Genomic DNA, 22,361 nt, shown 5'->3' with positions numbered 1-22,361 from the left:
TATGCTTGCATTATTGCTGATTCAGCCAGCAGCAGTCATTTCCGATGTACAGTTTGTAACCGAAGCGTAAGTTGCAAACATCAGGGAATGCAAGATGTTGAAATTCATGTTCAAAGAAAATCTCACAAAGATTTGGAGTGAGTGAGTATGGTTTTACGCTGCTTTTAGCAATATTCCAGCAATATCACGGCGGGGGACACCAGAAATGGGCTTCACACATTGTACCCATGTCGGGAATCGAACCTTGGTGTTCGGCGTGACGAGCGAACGCTTTAACCACTAGGCTACCCGACCGCCCCTCAAAGATTTGGAAAAAATCAAATCATCAACGTCTTCTCTTCTGTCTTCATTGTCACTCAAGCTTCCAGAAGTGATAAGGTAAGAGTTCATTATTTTTGTTCTGATTTTGCATTTTGTCATCGTTCAAAATTATTTTATTTGAGAACACATGTTAACAACTTGTGTGTTTTTTAAAAATAATTATTGATATGGTTATGAATGATTATTCCTATTAATTATGATGTGATGTTTGCATTACAGAAAATATGCATGAACTGTTTGGTATGTTCGATGTAGAATAGTTTTGACTTTCTTTCCTGACACTTACATATCTACCTCTGTGTTCAAAGAAATCTAAAAGCTCTAATTATTTGTGGTGGTTGTTTTCAATTATTAATCTTCTTCAATCACTGTTCTAACATTTTGCTTTATGTCATAATCTGTGGTGGTGTGATACACTTTTAGTCATAATTGTGTTATTGTAATAATATTTGACATGATGATATTCCATACATAGTTGATAAATGTTTATATTCTAAAAAAGATTTTTTTAACATTTTAAATGAAAAAAAATATTAGATATATTTCTAATTTTAGTAATTGTTCTAAAGGATGTTAACATAAAGATATATTCAGTATAAAATTATCTTGATGATTTTATTTAATGATTATTTTTCCCCCCTGTGACTTCAGGTCATCCGTGCAGAAGTCAAGATCGCCAATATGATTGCCCAGCATAATCTTCCCTTTGCCACAGCTGACAATTTGAGTCCAGTTTTTGCAGATATTTTCCCAGATTCTCAGATTGCAAAACAGTATGCAGAAGCAAAGACCAAAACAACCTGTATGATAAATGGTGCTATTGCTCCATATTTTAGAGGTATGTCTGATACCTTAAGTATAAAAAGTTATATTCTCAATATCAATCGCATAATACTTTTTTCATAAATATTAAAGTATTTTCTCTAAACACATATAACTAGTAATACAGTACATGTTACAGAATTTTCTTTCAAATGTGATATAATGATAGACTGGTTTAATGTTTTTCATGTAGGCCTCATTCAGGATTGAAAAACAAGGTATTTTGTCCTTTTGTTGCAGGTACCCTGATTGAGATGATGAAGAACAAGCCCTGCTCTCTTGCTGTGGATGGATTGAACGACACTGAATTGGAGAAAATGAATCCCCTTACTGTAAGGATATATGATGTCAACACAAGCAAGGTTCAACTTCATCTTTTGGATATGTGCTGCACATCTGGGGAGAATTCAGCTGAAGCAGCAACAATATTTGATAAGATCAATGAGAAAATAGAACAATATGGAATTCCCTGGGATCACTGTGTTGCATTTGGTGAAGACAATATATCAGTCAACTTAGGATAGAAGTATAGTATAAAGTATAAAGTCAAGGGTGACTGGGGTTGTGGATGTCAATGTCATTTGGTCCACAATATAGCCTGCAGAGCATCAGAAGCCTTTCAAAGAGTGACTCGCTTTGATGTGGAAGACTTTTGTGTGGACATTTATTATTGGTTGGACAAATCGACTGAAAGAAAGACAATCCTTAGTGATTTCTGCAAGTTCTGCGACACAGATTACAAAACTATAGTTAAAATGTTAACACAAGATGGTTAAGTCTTGAGAGAGCTGTGGAGAGGAACTTGGAATTGTTTGAGGGAAGTAGGAGTTACTTCAAATCAGCTAATGAGCTCCAAGAAAGATTCAATCGGTTGAGGGGTCATTATGAAAATCCCATGACAGAAGTAAACTTATTGTTTTACCAGTCAGTGCTTCCTCTCTTCACTGGATTCAACAGATTTCTTCAGCGAAAAGATCCCTGCATATATGCAGTATATCCACAAATGCAATCCTTCTTCAAGAAACTTTTAGGAAAATTCATCAAGATTGATGTCATCAGGGAAAGCCCTCCTGTATTAGCTGATGTTGACTTCACCCCAAAAGACAATCAACTCCCTGATGAGCAAATATTCATTGGCTTGCTGACCAGAGAAAAGATCCAGTCATTGGAAGAAGAAGGGGACATCTCTCCAAGAGAAAGGCAGAAATTTGGCAGAAGGCAGAAGGAGATCGCTTCTTTTGAGATGGCAGGAACAGAAACTGTCAAGAAACTACCATGCCTGGACAATGATGATATCTTACAGTATGCAAGATTTGTCAATTTTGAAGAGAGGGGAAAGGCATGCTTTGAAGATGTACTTTTCTTTATCAAGAACATCTACTGCCTTATCAAACTGCACAACATGCAAATAAAGTGCAAGAAGAATTCACAGAATATCAACTTCTTGATAAAAGTGATATACCCCATGACATATGGGATCAGTCACTGGTAAAAGATGATGATGGTGGATCATTCCACAGAATGGATATCATCTGGGGATATCTGTCAAGTGTAAGACTTGCAGGTGGTAGCCCAAAGTTTGGTGCTTTGAGTGAGGTGGCGAAACTTGTGCTTGTTATTCCACATTCAAATGCAGGAGAGGAGATGGTGTTTAGCATGATCCGAAAGAACAAAACTGACTTCAGGAACCCATTATCAGTGAATTGAACATTGTCTTCTCTCATTACCATCAAGATGGCACAACCAGAGTCATCACCACTTTGCTACAAATGGGAACCACCAAAGGAAATCCTTGTTAAAGCAAAAAGTGCTACAATACAATACAACACTCTTCACTCTAAGAAGTAAATAATCAAGTGTAGAAAAAGACAGAAATATTATTAGTTACATTTGATGCATAATATGTTTTTTGCAATTCATGACTGATGTGAAAATGAAGGGACAATTGTGTGAAGAGATGAGTTAAAGGTGATTGTATTTTAATCCTATGAAGAATAATTATAAGGTTGCTTTTATGTTGTGTGCTCAACATACTATTATTAAAATAGTCTATTTGTTAGTCTGGATCATGAAATGTATAAACAGTTAAACACTTTGTGTTTTATGCAATAATGACATTAATTTGTATGTTTGTTAATAGTATTGACAACTTAAATGTTGATATCTGGAAAACAATGTAATTTAATTCTTTGTTTTAGTTTATTACAGAAAACAGAAATGCTGGCTTAACAATGAATCTAAGGTGTCTAAATCTAAAACTTAAAAACACAATTTTTCCTGGGGGGTTTCGCCGCCCTGGACCCCAGCTTAAACAGGAATCTCAATTCCTACAAACATTTTAGGTTGACAGCTCTGCAGATGGATGCATCACTGATGCTTACACGCAGTCAGCTGATGCTTACACATGGTCAGTTGGATGCTTCTCTGATGCTTACACGCAGTCAGCTGATGCTTACACATGGTCAGATAGATGCTTCTCTGATGCTTACACGCAGTCAGCTGATGCTTACACATGGTCAGTTGGATGCTTCTCTGATGCTTACACAGTCAGCTAATGCTTACACATGGTCAGATAGATGCTTCTCTGATGCTTACACGCAGTCAGCTGATGCTTACATGCAGTCAGCTGATCAGCTGATGCTTACACATGGTCAGACGGATGCTTCACTGATGCTTACACGCAGTCAGCTGATCAGCTGATGCTTACACATGGTCAGACGGATGCTTCACTGATGTTTACACAGTCAGATGATGCTTGCACATAGTCAGATGATCCTTGCACATAGTCAGATGATGCTTCCCTGATGCTTACACATAGTCAGATGATGCTTGCACATAGTCAGATGATGCTTCCCTGATGTTTACACACGGTCAGCTGATGCTTACACATGATCAGATGATGCTTACACATGATCAGATGATGCTTACGCATGGTCAGATGGATGCGTCACTGATGTTTACAGTCAGATGATGGTTCACAGATGCTTACACATGTACAGATGGATGCTTCACTAATGCCTACACAAGGTCAGTTGGATGCCTCACTGATTCTTACACACAGTCAGATGATGCTTCTCTGATGCTTAGGTAGACGCTCCACTGATGCTCCTTATGTCATCCATCCAGCAGTTAGTTACACAAATCTTTATTATAAAATAACCAGTTACTACTATTAATTTATGTACAAGCAAAGTGGAAAAGACAACAATTTCCATCCCTTCAACACTTAATGTCACACTGGTGCTATACAACTCATCTTGATCCAACATACATCCATCATTCTGGAACCAGCATCATTATCACAACCTGTCTTTGGAGAACCTCCAGCAGAATGAGTATGTCTATGATGTGTGTGTAAGAGCTCAGCCAACTCCTAGCTGTGTGCATCACTCCTTGAACTTCCACTCCTGTCTACACATTGGACAGAGCTGGTGCACCTGTTGGGAATTGAGCCACTTGACTATACAATGGATGTGGAAGCAGTGAGAACATTGGCCCCACACTGAAACAGGAAACAAACAATAAATCAGTACAGCAGATCACATGTTAACAGTGCTGGCTAGAGCTCTGAATATTCATATTGATAATAGGAGCAATCAGCATGCTCACATCGACCATGAAACACCTGTGAGAACCTAGGTACTCTAGGTCTTATTTTTTGTAATGTCAGTCAAAATCTCTAGTTAGCATATAATCACATAAATAAAAAAACCCAGAATACATGAGCAGTAATTTATATTTCATAGCAACACATGAAGAATTATAATTGCACATTGTTTGTGCCTGAGATATGTATGTGATATTTGTGGCTGCATGTGAGCCATGCCATGTTTGGTGTGAGCACCCACCAAGAGGGCAGTCATCTCCAGGGAGCTTGCAGTCAGGGCAGCAGCCATCAAAGGCCATCCTACATATGCCACAGTTTTCATCATTTGCCACCCAACGCCATGTTGCCACTGCAGTCCAGCTGAAAATATAACATAACTAGGATCATGCATTGATCAATGTGACAGGAAATATCTCTCTCCACATGTAAATAATCCACAAAGAAAGTGCAAGATCAGTGTAAAACGTACTGAAAAAAAAGGTAGAAAAAAACCCCGTGGCCAATCTCATTTTGTAGTTACAGATTTTCCAGACAATATATGCATAGATGCAGGTAGGTCACTTGAAGACACTTCCAAATGTAAATAAGACAGCCACAAGGCTCTGTAGCTTATGAAGAAATAATGTGGACATATTCAGGATCAAATTGTTTTTAATACCTTAAAATACCTTTCCTGATACAACCCATTGCAAATCCCTCTTTCTGCGATCCCTTAATACAGGACCTAAACGTGTCTCTCTGCCTGGGGGCGCTCACCACAAGGTCACCGATCACCAATCAGAGTTACCTCTCCTTAAACCCTCAATTTCGTCCATGGGTTCATGGGTATGCAATTTTTTTCTTATCCTGATACAACCTATTGTGAAGGAACAATTGGAATGTGTGGTAACCCCAGACTACATACAATCATATAATAAACAAGACAACCCGGTATTAGAGGGATAGTCAAGATGTACATGTATTTACTCTTCTTGAGTGTTTACATTCATGGCGGAAGCAGCCGTCGCGAGGGTTCCCAGAATTCCCTGCTAAGGGAGCAGTTATTATGCTTAAGTGGAAATCACGGGGAGTGGCTTTTTGTTTAAACTGTTACTCTATGACAGAATGTAAGGCCATAGTGGAAGCCAGCGCTCCAATCTCGTGCAGGTTGAGTAAGAGGTGGATCCAATCCTATAAATGTCCATATGCCGGCAAGCCGGTTGCCTTTAGCTATATAATGCCATGGTATTCTTGGAGACCTCCATCTTGTTGTAATGCACCAAAGGAAGAGTTAGCTGTTTCCTTTCGACATATCTTCTTGTAGGCCTCATAACTTCAAGGTAAAGTCTGAAAGCCCGGACTGAGCAGAAAGATCATCCTTATCTTCCTTTCCTGAGACTGTAGACAGAAATGACATTGTGAACATGACTGTTCTCATGGCCCAATTGTTGATACTTGAGAACGAGGTCCCAAGAAGACGCACCTTCCCATGAGGCCCCATCAAACTGTGTAACATCTGATGCATGTACCTCGCCAATACATGCATCTGGATTGCTGCTCCTAGTGGCTCATAGGGGGTGGTGGTTAAATGTACAACCCTCCCGAGATCCCATGCAGGATGACTGAAGCAGTGCTTCTTTCCCTCAAGGAGAAAACTCTTAAGCATCGCTGTTTTCTCTGGAGCAGTGCTAATCTTCTTTACTCTAGATGCTCCCAGGACAGAGTTGATAGCTGCTGCATAAGTACCAACAGTACCTCCAAGACCCTGCAATCGTCTTGACGTACGTGATTGATCAAATGGCATTTCCATAACTGAATATAACACATATTACTGCCAAGAATTCCAGACTATTGATGTGCAGTCTGACCACTGACCACATCCCCTAGGTTGATAACTTTGTAGAGACATGTCAACAAATAAGTGTTGAGGGGGAACAAACTCTCTAAAGAGATTCCGTCAAAGACAAAGGACTGGATTGTCCACCACCTCAGAGGTATGTCTTGAGATTGGCCTCAAAGGGAACTATGACATTGGGCTGGTGTAAGTTGATGCATGGTTGCAGTGGCCTGAGTTGAAGGCAACCCCACCTTGTTGTGTCTTGTGCTCCATTAACTGCAGTTTCAGGGATGTCGAAAACGTGAAAGTTATTGACAGACAAACAAACGGACAACATGCAACATCACTTGACTTTCAGTCAGGTGAGCTAAAACTAGGGCTACACTGCTCTGTAACTTATCTGAACTGGTCTAACTTACTTGGAACATCGGGTCATACTCATGACACAAGGGTGAACAATGAAATGCAATAATGGAAGTTTCTGCATGCAAACTGAATAACACATTGATACATACACAACAATACATGAAGGTAAAGATCAACTTATGCCATATAACTATTCTGACTATATCATGAGCACGTGTTTATTAATCACTAGCAAATAGCGATGATACCAGGTGTTTGCAAAAAGGTGAGCATATCTTGCCCCACTTGTGGTACCATCACAAATGCATGAATAGTGCATAACAACATATCTTGCTTACTGTTAATTGGACATGTATATGGCGGTTGTGAGTCTATGTATTACACACTTGGAGCACCACACGAACAGATGCAAATTAGGAATCAACTGAACGAGATTATTTTTTTTAATATCGTCATCAGTGTTTCTGTCGAGTTATAAATTTACTGGTTCACTGGATCGGCAGCATCTAAAAAGACTGGTACATACAATATTTTGGACCTGTACCTGTGCATGGCCCATTTTACTGGTAAAATGCTGGTAAAGGTAAACACTGTATCATTGGTGTAAAATTAGTTTCTACTGCTTACCTTTTAACAGAAAGGAGGCTGTGCGAGGTCTAGGCTGCTGAAAACAATGTTCTAACCAGTTGCGAAGCCGACCCTACACAGCTGCCATGTGATCGAACGAAACTGATGACATCATTGAATCTTCATATTACTGCTTGTCACATGTAATTTCATCTGAAGATATCATGGGGAGTCAGGTCTGAGACGGGTGGGCCCTTAGACCTAGTTATGCAGGATAAGTATACAAATGTAAAAAATATTTAGATTTTACAAAATTTTGTAACTTATCCTGCATTACCGCATCTTGCCGTCTATAAAGCGACCCCACGTATAAGGCGAGAGCCTCCCCCCCCCCCCCCCCCCGAGAAATTGATGCTAATCTATATACCCCGTCCATAAAGTGAATCAGAATGAAGCATGTCACCAGCGCATACACAATCCCTACATCTGCAATAAAAATGTGTCTGTCTTCTGAAGAAAACATCACATTGTATCCCTTCAGTGAATTCACGGAAAGGAACAGATCAGGGTTTGACAAATGTCTTATCTAAACACTAGCCCACTGGGCCAGTAAGAAATAAAAACTACTGCCCTAGATATTAAGTTACAAGTCCAACAGAAATTCAGAAATTTAAAAGAGCAAACACTTGTCAATATAGTTAGTCATTTTATTCATGACTTTACTGACTTTGTTTCATGCACTTCTAACCGTGGAAAGTTGAGCTTCCACGACTGTTGGAAAGTCCTTCCCCTCTTCCTTGCACTTTGTGTTGGTTCACAGGGCTTTTCAATTTGCAGCAGTGGCTTTAAAAAATTCCATGAAGCGGTTTCGGACGTGACGGCCATTACAGAATACCGGTATGTGAAGCGTAGAAAGTAGCATTAATTTGATTGGTCACATGAATCACTTCCTGTTTGCTTTGATGGAATTTATTGGTTATTAACAACTGGTCTCTCACTTTCCTATGTAGAGGTGTCATCATAACGGACATAAATAGCCAGTTTACAGATATTTTATACATGGTGTTACGGTCTCGATAAGGGAGGTAACTAAGATTGGTAGTTGGCAGAGACAAGTTGATGTACGGCTTTTGTTGACTGAATAAAAGATCAAGTGAGTTTTAACCTGACTAAAAGCGATTGGTACACCATATTATTTCAATAGCCAGCTGGTCCAGTATAAATATAAAATTACTGGCCCAGATCAAGTTTCACTAGCATTTGTCCAGTTGGCCGGTGTATTTGTCAAACCCTGCAGATCATAACAATTAAACTTGGTCAACATTGGTGAAATTTGAGATAAAACATCACTAGACATGAGGATTTGCTGATTAAATTGTATTTCCTGTTCTGCTAGGCATTGTTTTACATGCAAAGATTAAGATTACCGTGTGTATTGTTTCGTAAACTAAGCCGGAAGCAGCAATCAGCTATGCACACGTTGTTTCTCGGAATCTACCGGTGATCTGGTTAAAAAGTACCCAATAATATAACTCTGAAGAATCTGAATCTGAAACTATTATTTTATCAGGAATAATTTATTCCAATATCATGTTATTTTAGTTACAGCTTTACTATATATATATTTGAAATTAATTAATAACCATAAGCATAGCACTTTGGTACAGCTGATCGCTATTGCCGGATATTTTTATGGAACAATTTGACCTATCACTGTCGATGCTCCCGCACTCCCGATAGCGAAAATTTATGTTGACATATAATAGTCAAACTACAACAAATATGACTTTTCAGCGAGTCAGTGTATGGCATTTATTATGATATATATAAATCCATTCTCTATCCACTTAAGTTCGTTATCCCCTGTACTTCAGTATGGATTTGTTGACATTGTATTTCCGATGTTACGTGCTCACAGTAATGTCTTTGTGTTGGGGGAAAAAAACATCTTCTACCCTGTGTATAAGCCCCCTAATTCTAGGTACGAAAAACTTGCCTTATACACAGCGATATATGGTACACCTTATTGCATCTTATCAGACACTACAGTGGTGGGCATACCTTCAGATGTAGTCCTCAATTTAAATAAACCCTGATTACACAAGGTTGAGGAAATTGTATAGCGCAACATCTGCGCAGATCAGTACTACTCGCTCAATCATGTCCATAAAAAGCAAAACTAGAGTTTGACATGTTTGAGGACGTCCAGGTGAAAAACAGTAGAAGAAATTAGTGTGCGCTAAAGTCTAGAAACTGAATTACCGAGCCAAGCCTTATGGCTGTACCTATTAAAGCTTGACAGGCAGAGAATGGAGCAAAAGTTACATTTCAACTCTGATGTACAAACTCGAGAACAATACAGACACCGTGGATGAAGATTCTTAGCAGACATTTTACAACAGCAAATAATACAAAATGCAAGCATAATATAAACACAAAAAGGTAAATGTTGTATTGAAAAAATAACTTGCAAAGACTGAGAAATAAACATGACAAACCAAAGTTTAAATAAAACAAATAATTTTATTATAACAAATAACACTTATTTTAACAGGCGTAAACCACTCGCTAAGCCAATTTGCAGCTAAAGGTTATTATTTTAACTGCCAAGCCAGTAACTGAAAAAACCTGACTGCCTCGAGAAACGAGACACATTATCAAATTCAAGATGGTGAATTAGAACAACAAAAAAGTAAAGGAGAAAGACATAGTCTCTTAATGTACAATTTATATATTCTTTTACACAAATACAAGCATAATGACTATATAGAAACATATACTCCCTCCATCGCAGATGATATTTAGGTGGGAGCAGAGCACAACCACAGAACTAAAGCCACAAGTTTGAGACCAATTATTAACACGTCTGTCTGGTGACAAGCAGTAACATTCGGTTTCGGATTCATTCGGTGACATCACCACTTCCGCACAGCTTCATTTCAGTAAATAAATGCATTAAGGAGTAATGCAGGATAAGTTAAAAAACATACCCAACAGACTAGACTTCAGAGGAGTAATAGTATATCCTTAGGACATGTAGGACAGACGGGAGTTACAACAAATATCTTAAATGTATGCACATTTCTTTGTCTGTATTGAGATTACTGACGAGGGTCTGCTCTCTCCGCAGATACAATACTGTTAGGTTTTTTTTACATTAGTCTTGATGTGTAAGGAGTTAATGATAGGCAGTAAGAAAATCAGCGAAAATTTTGATTTTTGCAAAACTTCAAATGGCCATGAAGTCATTATTTTGGTAATTTGATTTATTTTAGCGATACTGTTGTTGCAGATTTCCAAGAGCTTTCCATATATCTATAACACATTGTATGGTTTCCAAAAAGGGTCACATGACCAGCCCCTAATGCATTGGCACTAGTCCTGTAGTCCTTGCCAAACTGCCCAACAGTTAAGGTATCACGACTAGTAGAAATATGCCAATTTTAAGGGTTTTGCTATATCATGATATGTTATCATTATAAGGACTAGTTGACTAAACTGTAAGTTTCTACTGCTAGCATTATGGTCGGATATTATGTTTGAACACGGATTTGGATGAGCAGGGGATACAAAAAGACTATCTATAGATACCGATGTGAATGATAACTAATGAGTAAATACTCAGTGGCTCAACAAAAACCTCTGGAGTCCTGTTTATTGTTTCATAAGAGGTGTCATGTTTACCAAGGACTGACAGGCAAAGGAAAACACCCAATGCCATAAGCTCACTTCAACCTTTTTCCGGTGAGCAAGTTAAAGGTCAGGGCCTTTGATGTACATGATGTAAGATAGGAATTCAAACAGTACTTACCCTGTTTAGATCACCCAAATTATATGAGATCATTGAGGTGTGGCATATGAAAAAAAGGACATATATAGATGAGCTAAATAGAAAGCAGTCAAGTTCATTTGAGGAGTAGCAAGCAATTGAGTAAATATGTCAGTGAGTTTAATGCTTATTTATAATGCTTTAATTTATTTATTATTTATATTTCAACACAATTGCTCAGATCCAGCTAGTTTACATCTTCCTGAGGCAAGAGAGTTAACTAACTTTAAAAGTCCAGTTTCCACCCTTGCCGAACTAGGCTGGAATTCCTGGGCTTGATCATAGCGCCACCAGTGGCTGTTACGAGTTATGTCCCCTCTATGCCTCTCCTATGGACCAATCAGATTCCACCTCTCCTCTCACTTGCATTTGCTTCAAACAAAATTGCGCCACCCAGTCAAGATGATCTGATGGACAATCAAGATCTATATTGTGATAAACGGGTCTTGCATCAAATCACGTCAGCACCTTGATTAAAAACTTGAAAAGATTTGGAAAATATCTGTTGATGACTTGGCGGTGCAGATGCTGTGCAAATCCTGCAATCGACCGAACTCTGCTTGACAGTTTACTAAACCGGATTTCAATTTCGGTGAGCGATTTTGATTGGACTATGCATAGACTCGTTTAGCCCAGCCAAAACGTAACACCATAATACCAGCCTAGTTCGGCAAGGGTGAAAACTGGACGTTTATAGTCATTTAACTCTCTTGCGTCAGGAAGATGGCTAGTTTACAGCTCATCTTGGACCAGCAACTAGTATTGTCCCTAGAGAAAACAAATTGTCCCTTTTGATTTTATTTACATTTACATCTCTCTCATCTATCTATCTATCTATCTATCTATATTTGGTGATATTACGAAAGCCTGAGTATTTCAGTCAATGAAAACAATATAGCATGTGTATGTCTCAGTAACCAGTACAGACAATTCTCAACGAATGTATACTTTGACATAAATATCATTTCATCATTGTGATATGTTCTCTCGGTGCACCTTTAGAATACAGTACCACATCTTCTTGTGAGGACGGTCTCTGTCATAGGTCACAAGCAACAAGTTTTTGTGAGAATCCGTCGGACGCGAACTCGCGACCTTTGGATTGTTAGCCCGACAGTTCACCGACTGAGCTACGTCAGCACTGTGAAACAAAGTGCAAATTTACAAAGTCATGCCAACGAAGTTACGGAACTGAACGAAAAGGGTCGAATAGGTGACGGACACTTGCGAAGGTTACGGGTAGGCATGGTGTCTCGTGACTTTAGTCTACAGACACTTACGAATTATCCCGATGCCATTTAGCACACTCATCCCATTCCGTAATCTACAAGATACCGAGTATCGAGGAATGATCCGATATGGTGCGAACTGAAAACCGCTACAGGCGTCAGACGTCAGACGTCGAACTCGTGAGTACGCATGAATGACATGGTATTTAATCATTCGCCAGGTGGATTTTGTGACAGAAAAGTGTGGTAGGAAACACTGTAAGGATGATGTGGATAATAGTAAGGAACCAGGGAGGCATGTGCATGAGTGACGACACAACGGTGAGTTCGCTTTTGAATCAGTACTGAAAAAATGTAGCCAGTGAAAGTGGCTTGTGTGAATGTTCCAGGACAGTTTCCAGTAGCCAAAGAATTCGACACAAAACCATTTCATCCTTTTTACTCGACGTTTTAGTGTGAAGAATATTAGGAGCCGCTATAGAATCTATAATAGCCACTAAACGGGTAGATTTACCTAACCCTATTGATCGTAAAGGGATGATTGACCGTAAAGGGGATCCAAGGGCTAAGGACAGAGTTAGGGTAATCTAATAGCCACTAAATGGGTTCCTAACCCTAAGGATCGTAAAGGGGTGATTGATCGTAAAGGGGATCCAAGGGCTAAAGGATAGAGTTTGGGGTAACCTACCCTAACACTAGTGATATTAAGGATGTGTCCAGCGCCAATATAATATCCCTAATAAACTGCATTCTTGGACATAATAATGAAAATTAATGAACTGAAAAAATATTATATGTATATTAGTTCCCATTTATAACCATTTTAGCCACTTGAATTACGAGAAAAACTAAATAAAAAATATATAAAAAATAAAAGTGCTTTCGTAAACTAGCGCTTGCTATAAAATGCGCCGCCGCAGGATATATTTAGTAAACAAATATTCAAAATTCTCCACACTGCTTGGCGTATTCAATGACATTTCACGTAGAGATGATAGATCACTGGAAGGAGCTTATGCACACTCGATGACCCCTGACGGGCTGACGTCACAGGGCATTGTGACTGGCAACAAAATACTACAAATTACGTCATAGGGTATTGTCACGTGTTTGAAATGTTTGTGGTACTGTATTCTAAAGGTAGGCCGCTCTCTCCAATGGGAACCCTCCAATGATATGAATTATTGGACATCTAGATTAAAGATAAGGGCGCCTACTTGACACATTCGGATGCATCCTTACAAGTAATGTAGAAAAGTAGCAAACTAAGACAAGTAGTATTTCATCGATGGCTAGGCAGTGCATATTTTTTTTAGATTTGGTGACAATAAAACAGTTGAACTAACTGAAAGAGGAGAGTAATTAGCCTATTGTCATTCAATTCTTAAAATGTTGTTGAGGTAAGTGAAAGACACGGCTCAGGATACTAATTATCATTCAACTGCAATGTAGCAAATGTGTCTACGAATTCATTCCCGGTTTGTCTACGAATTCACTGTAAAATGTGTCTACGAATTCAATGCATCCGTCTCACGACCAGACATTACGAGGGTTCATCGGTAATGAATGTGGACATTTGTATTTTAATCAATGATTTTCTACAAATTGAATGTGATTAGTATAGTTTTTAATAGTCCAAAGTGACAAATATCTACGACTTGTATAAAAGTGTGTTACCAACATGTTTGATTATCCACAGACTTAAAAGTTTACCTACTTTTAATCTTCACCTTCATCTTATGGCGCTCGCTTTGCGGAAGAACGGATGGGGGGCTTCCAATTTTATAGTTTTACACCAAAAAATATTTGAACGAGATTTCGAAAATTGCCAAGTTACCGTGTAAATGGAGATAAGAAGTAAATAAACTCAGGTATAAATATTTGTTAGTACGTAAGGTATCTGATTTGTAAGTTTGTTTCAACGTCTTATCTGTACGCATATTAATTAAATGTATTCTCCCTGAAGGTTAGGGAGAAATCGATGTTGTATGCAAACAGATCAATTGCATCGCGTATTCTAGCATCAAAATATTACTTCACTTTGAAAATATTTTAAAACATAAAAATTATTGTAAAATGATTAATTGTATATAAGTGTTTCGACAAGATTGAAAAAAAGGCAAACAATTTATGGTAATGAAAATTGAAATAATTAGTCACTCTTTCAAAATGTCAGCGTCCATGCGAATCGTTAAAAGAAAGTCAGACGCACTGAAATATCTGAATTGTACGCGTTACATAGACCTGTGACTAATCAACACCAAGAATATTGATAATAGGTAAAAAAAAATCGGTTTTCGCGTCATCCGATATCACCCTTTTTTAGAACCTGATGCAAGCCGGTGAAAAAGGAAATGTGATGGGTAGGCTATTGCAATGCGGTTGTTTAAAATCAAAATAGATTGACATATATATATATATGCGTATGTAGTGATATCCAAGACCATCATATTGATGGCTTGGATATCACAACATACACACAAAAGTCCTGATATCTGAAGATGTTTTAATCAGAAAATGTAAGCGAATTTGGAGCTTAGGTAGCAATGCTCATGGCAAGAGCAGGTAACTCTTCCTGCAATTATTCCCAAAGCTGGTTTAACCACACCTCGGAGGGTCGGTTCAAAATCCCATCTCTAAACTCATTGATTAACGCAGAAAGCGGGAAAATCAGCGTACATCACAAACTAGGGTAAAGGTTGCATGCGTAGTTCGTAAGCTGCTATTTTTAGAATGTTCTTCGAAGTTGAGTTACTTTGATGAAGTCAACAGTTATTCTCAAAACTATCAAAACAGCTGAATACGCGATTGTAAATAGGTTTATTCTCTTCTGCAATCATTTGTTATAATTTTCAGTGTGTTGTAGACGTAATTAATAAGGGACAATATATCAAAAAATAATTAAATCGGACCTCACCCTACTTAGCGGTATGCAGTTTTTACATAACTACGCAGTTACTTCCCTTCGGACATGTTTCACAAACACTACAGTATTTGTTTTTAATAATCCTCGTAATTTGAGGCAGTATATGTAAGAATGTTGTATTGGAGAATATATTTATGACATTGAGGTTTTTTTTTGCGTTGACAGTTTAAAGTTTTAAAAATACTAAAATAACTGTCAGGCTGAACCATTTCACATTGTCAATGTCATGTGTTTTAACGGGTGCAGGCTAAAACGGCACCTCAGCAAAACGTCACCGATTTCTCTGGCGAAACCGGCACCGCATTTGGCGAAAACGGCTACTATGTGACAGGCGAAAACGGCACCTCTATTTACCAGGAGGATATTCTCTTGGCCTCACAAAAAATGTCCTGGACAGTAGGGGGCTAATTTCTACTGTAAACTTGTTTAAACATTTCACTATTATTAGTGTTTGTAAGAGACGATGTGAGTTTAATTTCATTTATTTTACTTCAAGGCATGTTATGTTTTCACAATAAGTTGAGTTGGATTATAGTTGGAGTAGAGGCTAAATTCTAATGTAAGCTAGTTGTAACATTTCACAATTATTGGTGTTTGCAAGCGACCATGTTATTTAATATCATTTATTTTATCAAGGTTAAAAAAACATAAGGTGCCGTTTTCGCCAGGCAATAGTAGCCGTTTTCGCCTGAGGCGAGGTGACGTTTTCGCCAATCGGTGCCGTTTTCGCCAGGTGACGTTTTGCTGAGGTGCCGTTTTAGCTATAACCCTGTTTTAACGTAGGTAGGAGGAACAATTAAGATGTCATGTATGTGTGTTACAATAAGTAACTAAATGTATGTTTTAATTAATGTAAAGTACAGTAAACTTGTATGAAATATTGAACACCAATCGGATGATTGGAATAATCTTCTTGATACTTACAGAAAATTGAGAGATTGTGAATCTGTAACATCAATTCATGCTCAGTGTTTGGCAGAAAATAATAAGTTTGCACAGTGGCTTCATGATAATTTTGAGTGTGAACTTAGTGAGCGAAAAATTTCTTCACGAGAAACATTGCATCACTTTTTCAATTCAGCAGTATTAGCAGTAGTAGTGGGTCTGGTTCCTTTTCATTGCTGAGATCAAGATCCAGAAACATAGCATATAAAAAAGCAAAGAAAAGGTTTGGAAAATGTTCCCATTAATTGAACAGTTGCAACTTACTGACAGCATGAAAGCACAGCTTGATGTGAGTGTAGCTCCGACTAAATTTCAAACAAATGGGTTAGTATTTAAAATTCACAAATTTGCCCCCAGAAACCGTCAAATGTTTGCTACGTGGGTTGGACAGGTTTTTAATGTTCCCCTTCAGCAGCTTAATTTTAATGCCTTAATGAGTAAGTTTCACCGAATACAGCAAGAAGATAAAAGGAAAAAAGGACAAGTTAAGGAAAAATATAGAGCTGAGCATTTCATTGTGCCAGTACAAACTCCTGAGAGAACAAGGTCATATTATGACATTGTAAGGCCTTGGACATGAAGGTCTGAAGGATGAAGTAAGCAAGTTAAACCCACTAATGCAAAACAAGAAAGAAAAAATGATATCTCTAGAAAGGGAAAATTACAATTTAAAAAGAAAATTCAAAAGAGCCACTGATGAATTTGCTGTAAAGAGACAAATTGGAAACCCTTAAGCCAAATATGAGAGGAAAATATTTCAGCCTTAACAGGAGAGAAAAGAGTGCCCATGCTCAAACTAAAACCGGCCTGGCCAAAAATGCTTCAAAAGTCAAGAAAATTGGGAAGGAATTTGAATACAACCAACAAGAGCTGAAATCTTCAAAGGAATATATCAAAATGTCAACTGAAGCTTTGGAAGATTCTATTTGCACATTGGAAGAGGCAGCACAAAAAGAGAAAAAGCATGAAAAATGACTTTGAGTACTGTGAAGAACTGTTGAAAGACAAAAGAAAGTTTAATACAGACTCCTTATGTTTCTTTTCATATTTTGTTGTTGTAGGTAAGACATTTCAAATCCATACTGACAGGCACAGTTGATGCTGTACTAGAAACGGTGCCTGGAAACTCAGATGTGTCATAAGTTATTAACTTAACCCCCAAAATGGACATTTTCGCCACATTTCAAAGTCATTTTTCTATTCCCAAAATTCAGTTTAGATGAATATGCACCAAACTTGGCCCTGGATTACTGCTGTTATGCTACTAAAATATTATGGTTTTATTCAAATAAACATTTTCTTAAAATGTTCCCCTTTTTCATTTGTTGCCATTTTTTAGACCAAAATGAAATTTCTGGCTCTCCCGGTGGTGTCAAAAAGAGTTTTTCTGAGAGATAATCAGACAAGTGGGAGAAAAACCATCCTATGATATGTATTTCTTAAGGATTTCTGAAGCTAAATCAGTGATTTGTTAACACAATATGCAAAATTCTAAATTTGACTGAGCATTGCTAGCTTAGGCATGTTTAAAATCTAGCATGTTCATGATCTAAATGATCTTAGATTATATGGTCTCTGTTTTATATATATACCACAGAAGTAAAGTACACTGAAATGTTAATATAACTTGTGAAATAATTTCACTCCTGTTGTTTGTAAATAATATATATATATATATATAGAGAGAGAGAGAGATCTATTCCTTTTTTATAGTATGATGCACTGATTGTATAGTGTGAAGTTGAATTGTCACTGTGCATTATATTTAGAACCAGATGAATTCCTGTCTCTCACCTTCCCAGAAACATTGCTTACCATTGTTTTGTATATTTATTAAGTATAATGTTCATGTAAATACATCTGTGTATATTTTACTAGATGTCTCTTCTTCTACCTGCCTAATTAAGCGACCCCCCATGATATGAACATTAGCGAGACAGTAACCATAATGTACATCATGGAATAATTGTTTGGCCTATTATCATCTTGGTTTTTAAGATCTTGACAAGGTTGGAACAGTGTTAGGTGATGCTGTATTACTAAAGTATTGTCTGAAATTCTAGAAAAATGCTTTTTGCACGTTAAATCAATATATATATGGATTTATATAGCTCTAGTATCCAGGTACATACAACTGCTGAAAAAACACTTATGTGGACATGTTGAAAGCTTCATTGAATAGATGTGTCTTCAATCTGGATTTGAAAGTACATAGTTCTGCAGCTGATCTCACATAAAGTGGGAGCTCAATTGTTCCAAAGGGACGGTCCTGCAGCTTGTAAAGATCAGTTGCCAAATGTCTTAGTATGTGTTGTGGAACCATGCTACACATACTACTGAATCCGGACTTCAGGTAATAGCAGACAAACACATTTTAGTGCGACTTGGTTTACTTGGATGATTTCTTGATGTTACAGGTAGAAGAAGTGCAAGCGCAGGAAGATATTCCTAAGCATAGACCATGATAGACTAATGACATTACTGGTTACGTAGTTCTGATGCACTATGAGCGATAAATGAGTATTACAACAGTATGTGAAGGTTCAGTCCTCGCCATGAGTTGAGTGTGTGAGTATAGTTTTACGCCGCTTTTAGCAATATTCCAGCAATATCACTGCGGGGGACACCAGAAATGGGCTTCACACATTGTACTCATGTTGGGAATCGAACCTGGGTTGCGTTGCCATGAGTTGATCTGATGACCTGAGCAATCTCATTAAAATCAGATCTTAGTTCTCACTACCGCGAAATATAGATCTGAGAACATCTCATTACCATGATTACAGGTCATGTCAGGCTGACCTTGCGCGAACTTTGACCAACAAATAGAATGACTGACAAGAAGTCAACATTAGCCAATCAGAAGGAGGCTTTCTCGGGCTTTGGGGCACTAATTACAGATGGGCGACTAAAAAATATTTTGACAAATTCTCGATTAAAAATTTGAAACCTGAACAGAAGAACATTCTGGAATGGCTAATAGATGGTCTAGATTGTATGGATTTAGTTGTTAAACCCGTAACTATGCGGGTATACCCTGGAATACCCTGTGTTAAAGTTTTCGAGGTTGCATGATTAGAAATCACATTCCAAATGTCACTTTCATGATCTGGTAAGCGGCGCTCTGATTGGTTGGATGAAAGGAGACCCCTAATGGGATGTCCTCAGATCTTTGTTTAGTGGTAGCGAGAACCTGAACCTGAGGGGATGTGATGGCAGGTACTTCTGTACAAGATTGGACAGATATGCTGGAGCTGCGTTGTTGTATGCCTTGAACATTAAAACTAGTATTTTATGGTTGATTCTCTGACAGACTGGAAGCCAGTGTAATGTCTTGAGAACAGGAGTCATGTGATCATACTTTCTAGTATGTGTGATTACCCTTGCTGCCCAAGTTCAGACCTCTGGAGCTTGTTCAAAAGATATTCTGGAAGTCCGTAGAGCAAAGCATTGCAGTAGTTTACTCTAGAGGTCAGATATGCTTGGATTAGAGTTGCTGTAGTTGATTTGTTGATATACTTCCTGATATGGCTGATGTTTCTTATATGATAATAAGCACTTTTACAGAAGTTATTGATGTGTTTCTCCAGGCTCATTGTAGAGTCAAATATGACTCTGAAGTTGTGGGCATCATCACTTGGGCAGATAATACAGTCATCTATTTCCAGATGTAAGGGTGGGACTTTGTGCCTTGTCGTTTGTGAACACAAGATAAGAAATTCTGTATTATCATGTCTTAACTTTAGGAAATGAGCAGTCATCCATAGATTGATTTCACTCGTGCAGTATGAGACTGCTTTTGCAAGCAGAAATCGAAGATGAAGGATCCAGAGGTTTAAAACCCAAGTAGATCTGTGTGTCATCAGCATACAGATGGAAATTAAGGTTGTGTGATCTAGCAATATTACTCAGAGGTGACGTGTATATCACAAACAGAATGGAACCCAAAACCGATCCTTGAGGAACCCCATACTGAAGTTCTACGTTCTCTGAGGCTGTTCTATCTATATACACAGACTGGTGTCGGTCTGATATACATGTATAAGATTTGATCCACTGTAATGCGATATCAACAACTCCAGTCCTCTTTAGAGGGTATTAAGTAGGACTTTGTGATCTACAGTGTCAAATGCAGCAGTTAAGTCAAGCAAAACTAACAGACACTCTGTGTCAATAGCACATAGTATGTCATTCTGCATGCGAAAGAGGGCAGTTTCAGTGCTGTGACTTTTTCTGTAATTGGATTGCATAACTTCATGTGATCCACTTGAAGTCACAATCCAATCGAGGAGCTTAAAAAAATAAGACAAATTTGAGACTGGTCTTTAATTGTTCATTTCCCTTGGATCAAGATGTGCCTTCTTGATAAGTGGAGTGACAAATGCTTCCTTCATTGATGGTGGCACAGTCCCCCCGGAGCGGGAAATGTTTATGGAATGTGTTAGAAAAGAAACAATGGGATCGAGACATTTCTTGAAAAAACATGTAGGCATTCGGTCAACTGCACAGGATTTGCCTGGGCTATGCTCGATCATTTTCCATGCTTCAGTATCATTACTACTTTCAAAACTAGTGAGCCTACAAATATCTTCCTTCATGTCATCACTAACATCTAACACCATCTAGCAACTTTGGATTCCTGATATATTGTTGTAGAAGTAGCTGGAGAAAGTATTAGCGTGTGCCTGTAGACATTCATAAGCTGGTAACAACTTAGCCTTTTTCTTGAAAAGGAGCTCCTTTGAAACTCTATAAATATCTTTCACACTTGATGCAGTGTTGTGCTCATCTGTGTAGTAATCCCTCTTGGTAAGTTTAATCAGCACCGTTACACGATGATTTCTTTGTGTATCATGCAGTTGTTTGTGAATGACAAATCCATTTTCACAGACTGTTGCTATTGAACTATTGAGTTGCTACTGATCTAAGTACCTGTGTTTTGAAGGATGTCAGTCACAAGGAGACCTATCGACAGTTTTCAAACAACAACAGCAGGTTCAGATTTATTCAGAGTCCAATGGTTGAAGTCTGAAATGGACTATTGAAATATGTGATTCTGTTATAATAATAAAAAAATGCAGTCTTCATAAAACATGTCATGCATAAAAACAAGCTATGGTATGCAAAATAAAAGAAAGAACATACAGGACATCTTAAAAGCAAAAGGATATAAGCAGCGTTAGAAATTGGCACTAGTCCTGTAGTCCTTCCCAAACTGTCCAATAGTTAATGTATCATAAGGACCAGTAGACATTTGTCCTTTTTAAGGGTTTTACTATATGTTATCATTATAAGGACTAGTGGACCGAAACTGTTAGTTTCTACCGCTGATATAAGGCAGTTTAGATAAAGGGGTCATTAGGAGTACAGTGTACACAAGCTTCATGAGCAGAAGGTACTCCTGACATGAGTATGCGGGAGGAAATTAAAGACACAATTATTGTTTCCAGACTATATTAATTATTGCTCTCCACTTGAGGGAATTTTGATACATTGCACATGTTTTCATGGAAAAATATTCCATCCTGTCTTTAAGGTCACTTTATCTCTTCATCAATCATGACTATCACAGTCAGGGCTTCTACCTTGATGAAACCTGGGTGAATAAGAATCATTCCACTGACTTCATTTGGCTACCATCAGATGGACGAAATGCACCAATGATATAATCAACTAAAGGTAATCGTGTCAGTGTTTTTAACGCTGGAACCCATGATATGGAGCTTAATGATAGATGTGAGCTAGTTTTTGAAGCAAAAAGGAAAATTATCATAAGGAAATGAATGGTAATGTGTTCATAGACTGGTTGGAACATCAGCTACTTCCCAGTCTAGACAACCCCAGTGTCATAGTCATGGATAACACCAATTATCATAACTTCTGGGAAGTAGAACGGTTGCACCAACCATGAGTAGTCTGAAGGCAACCATGCA

At 38.0% G+C, this 22,361-nt stretch overlaps 3 protein-coding genes across 5 annotated transcripts in view; 2 read left to right on the top strand and 1 right to left on the bottom strand.

The window, feature by feature from the left end:
- The first annotated feature begins 237 nt into the window (after positions 1 to 237).
- Positions 238 to 1,900, top strand: LOC124121077. Its single transcript, XM_046484031.2, has 2 exons — positions 238 to 1,159; positions 1,384 to 1,900. Exons 1-2 carry the CDS (start codon positions 1,003 to 1,005, stop codon positions 1,665 to 1,667), a joined length of 441 nt encoding a protein of 146 aa, XP_046339987.1. The 5' UTR covers positions 238 to 1,002; the 3' UTR covers positions 1,668 to 1,900.
- Positions 1,901 to 3,306: 1,406 nt separating this feature from the next.
- On the bottom strand, positions 3,307 to 14,308 carry LOC124121065 (anaphase-promoting complex subunit 11). The gene is made up of 3 exons (XM_048396525.1): positions 14,274 to 14,308; positions 4,992 to 5,110; positions 3,307 to 4,645 (listed from the first exon to the last, which is right to left on the bottom strand). The coding sequence occupies exons 1-3, from the start codon at positions 14,291 to 14,293 to the stop codon at positions 4,530 to 4,532; spliced, it is 255 nt and encodes an 84-aa protein (XP_048252482.1). The 5' UTR covers positions 14,294 to 14,308; the 3' UTR covers positions 3,307 to 4,529.
- A 422-nt stretch (positions 14,309 to 14,730) lies between these two features.
- Positions 14,731 to 22,361, top strand: part of LOC124121063 — a 172,986-nt gene continuing 165,355 nt past the window's right edge. For 2 of the 3 annotated variants that reach the window (XM_048396524.1, XM_048396522.1), the window contains exon 1: positions 14,731 to 14,836. The gene's annotated coding sequence lies outside the window, so the exon portion shown is untranslated. Of the gene's footprint in view, positions 14,921 to 22,361 lie in introns of all 3 variants that reach the window. The other variant, XM_048396523.1, reaches the window with a different exon arrangement.

Source organism: Haliotis rufescens, unplaced genomic scaffold (assembly GCF_023055435.1).
Source record: "Haliotis rufescens isolate VD_foot unplaced genomic scaffold, xgHalRufe1.0.p SCAF_1, whole genome shotgun sequence".
NCBI classification, from domain to species: Eukaryota; Metazoa; Mollusca; class Gastropoda; order Lepetellida; family Haliotidae; genus Haliotis; species Haliotis rufescens.
This window is presented reverse-complemented; position numbering and strand designations above follow the sequence as displayed.

Bases quoted from the DNA above. Each gene is read 5' to 3' on its own strand.
- LOC124121077 (XM_046484031.2), top strand. From the start codon at position 1,003: ATGATTGCCCAGCATAATCTTCCCTTTGCCACAGCTGACAATTTGAGT. The intron at 1,160-1,383 runs GTATGTCTGATA...CTTTTGTTGCAG, and splicing joins TATTGCTCCATATTTTAGAG to GTACCCTGATTGAGATGATG.
- LOC124121065 (XM_048396525.1), bottom strand. From the start codon at position 14,293: ATGAAGGTGAAGATTAAAAG. The intron at 5,111-14,273 runs TAGGTAAACTTT...TTATATTTTCAG, and splicing joins ATGAAGGTGAAGATTAAAAG to CTGGACTGCAGTGGCAACAT. The intron at 4,646-4,991 runs GTGGGTGCTCAC...TTCCTGTTTCAG, and splicing joins TGGAGATGACTGCCCTCTTG to TGTGGGGCCAATGTTCTCAC.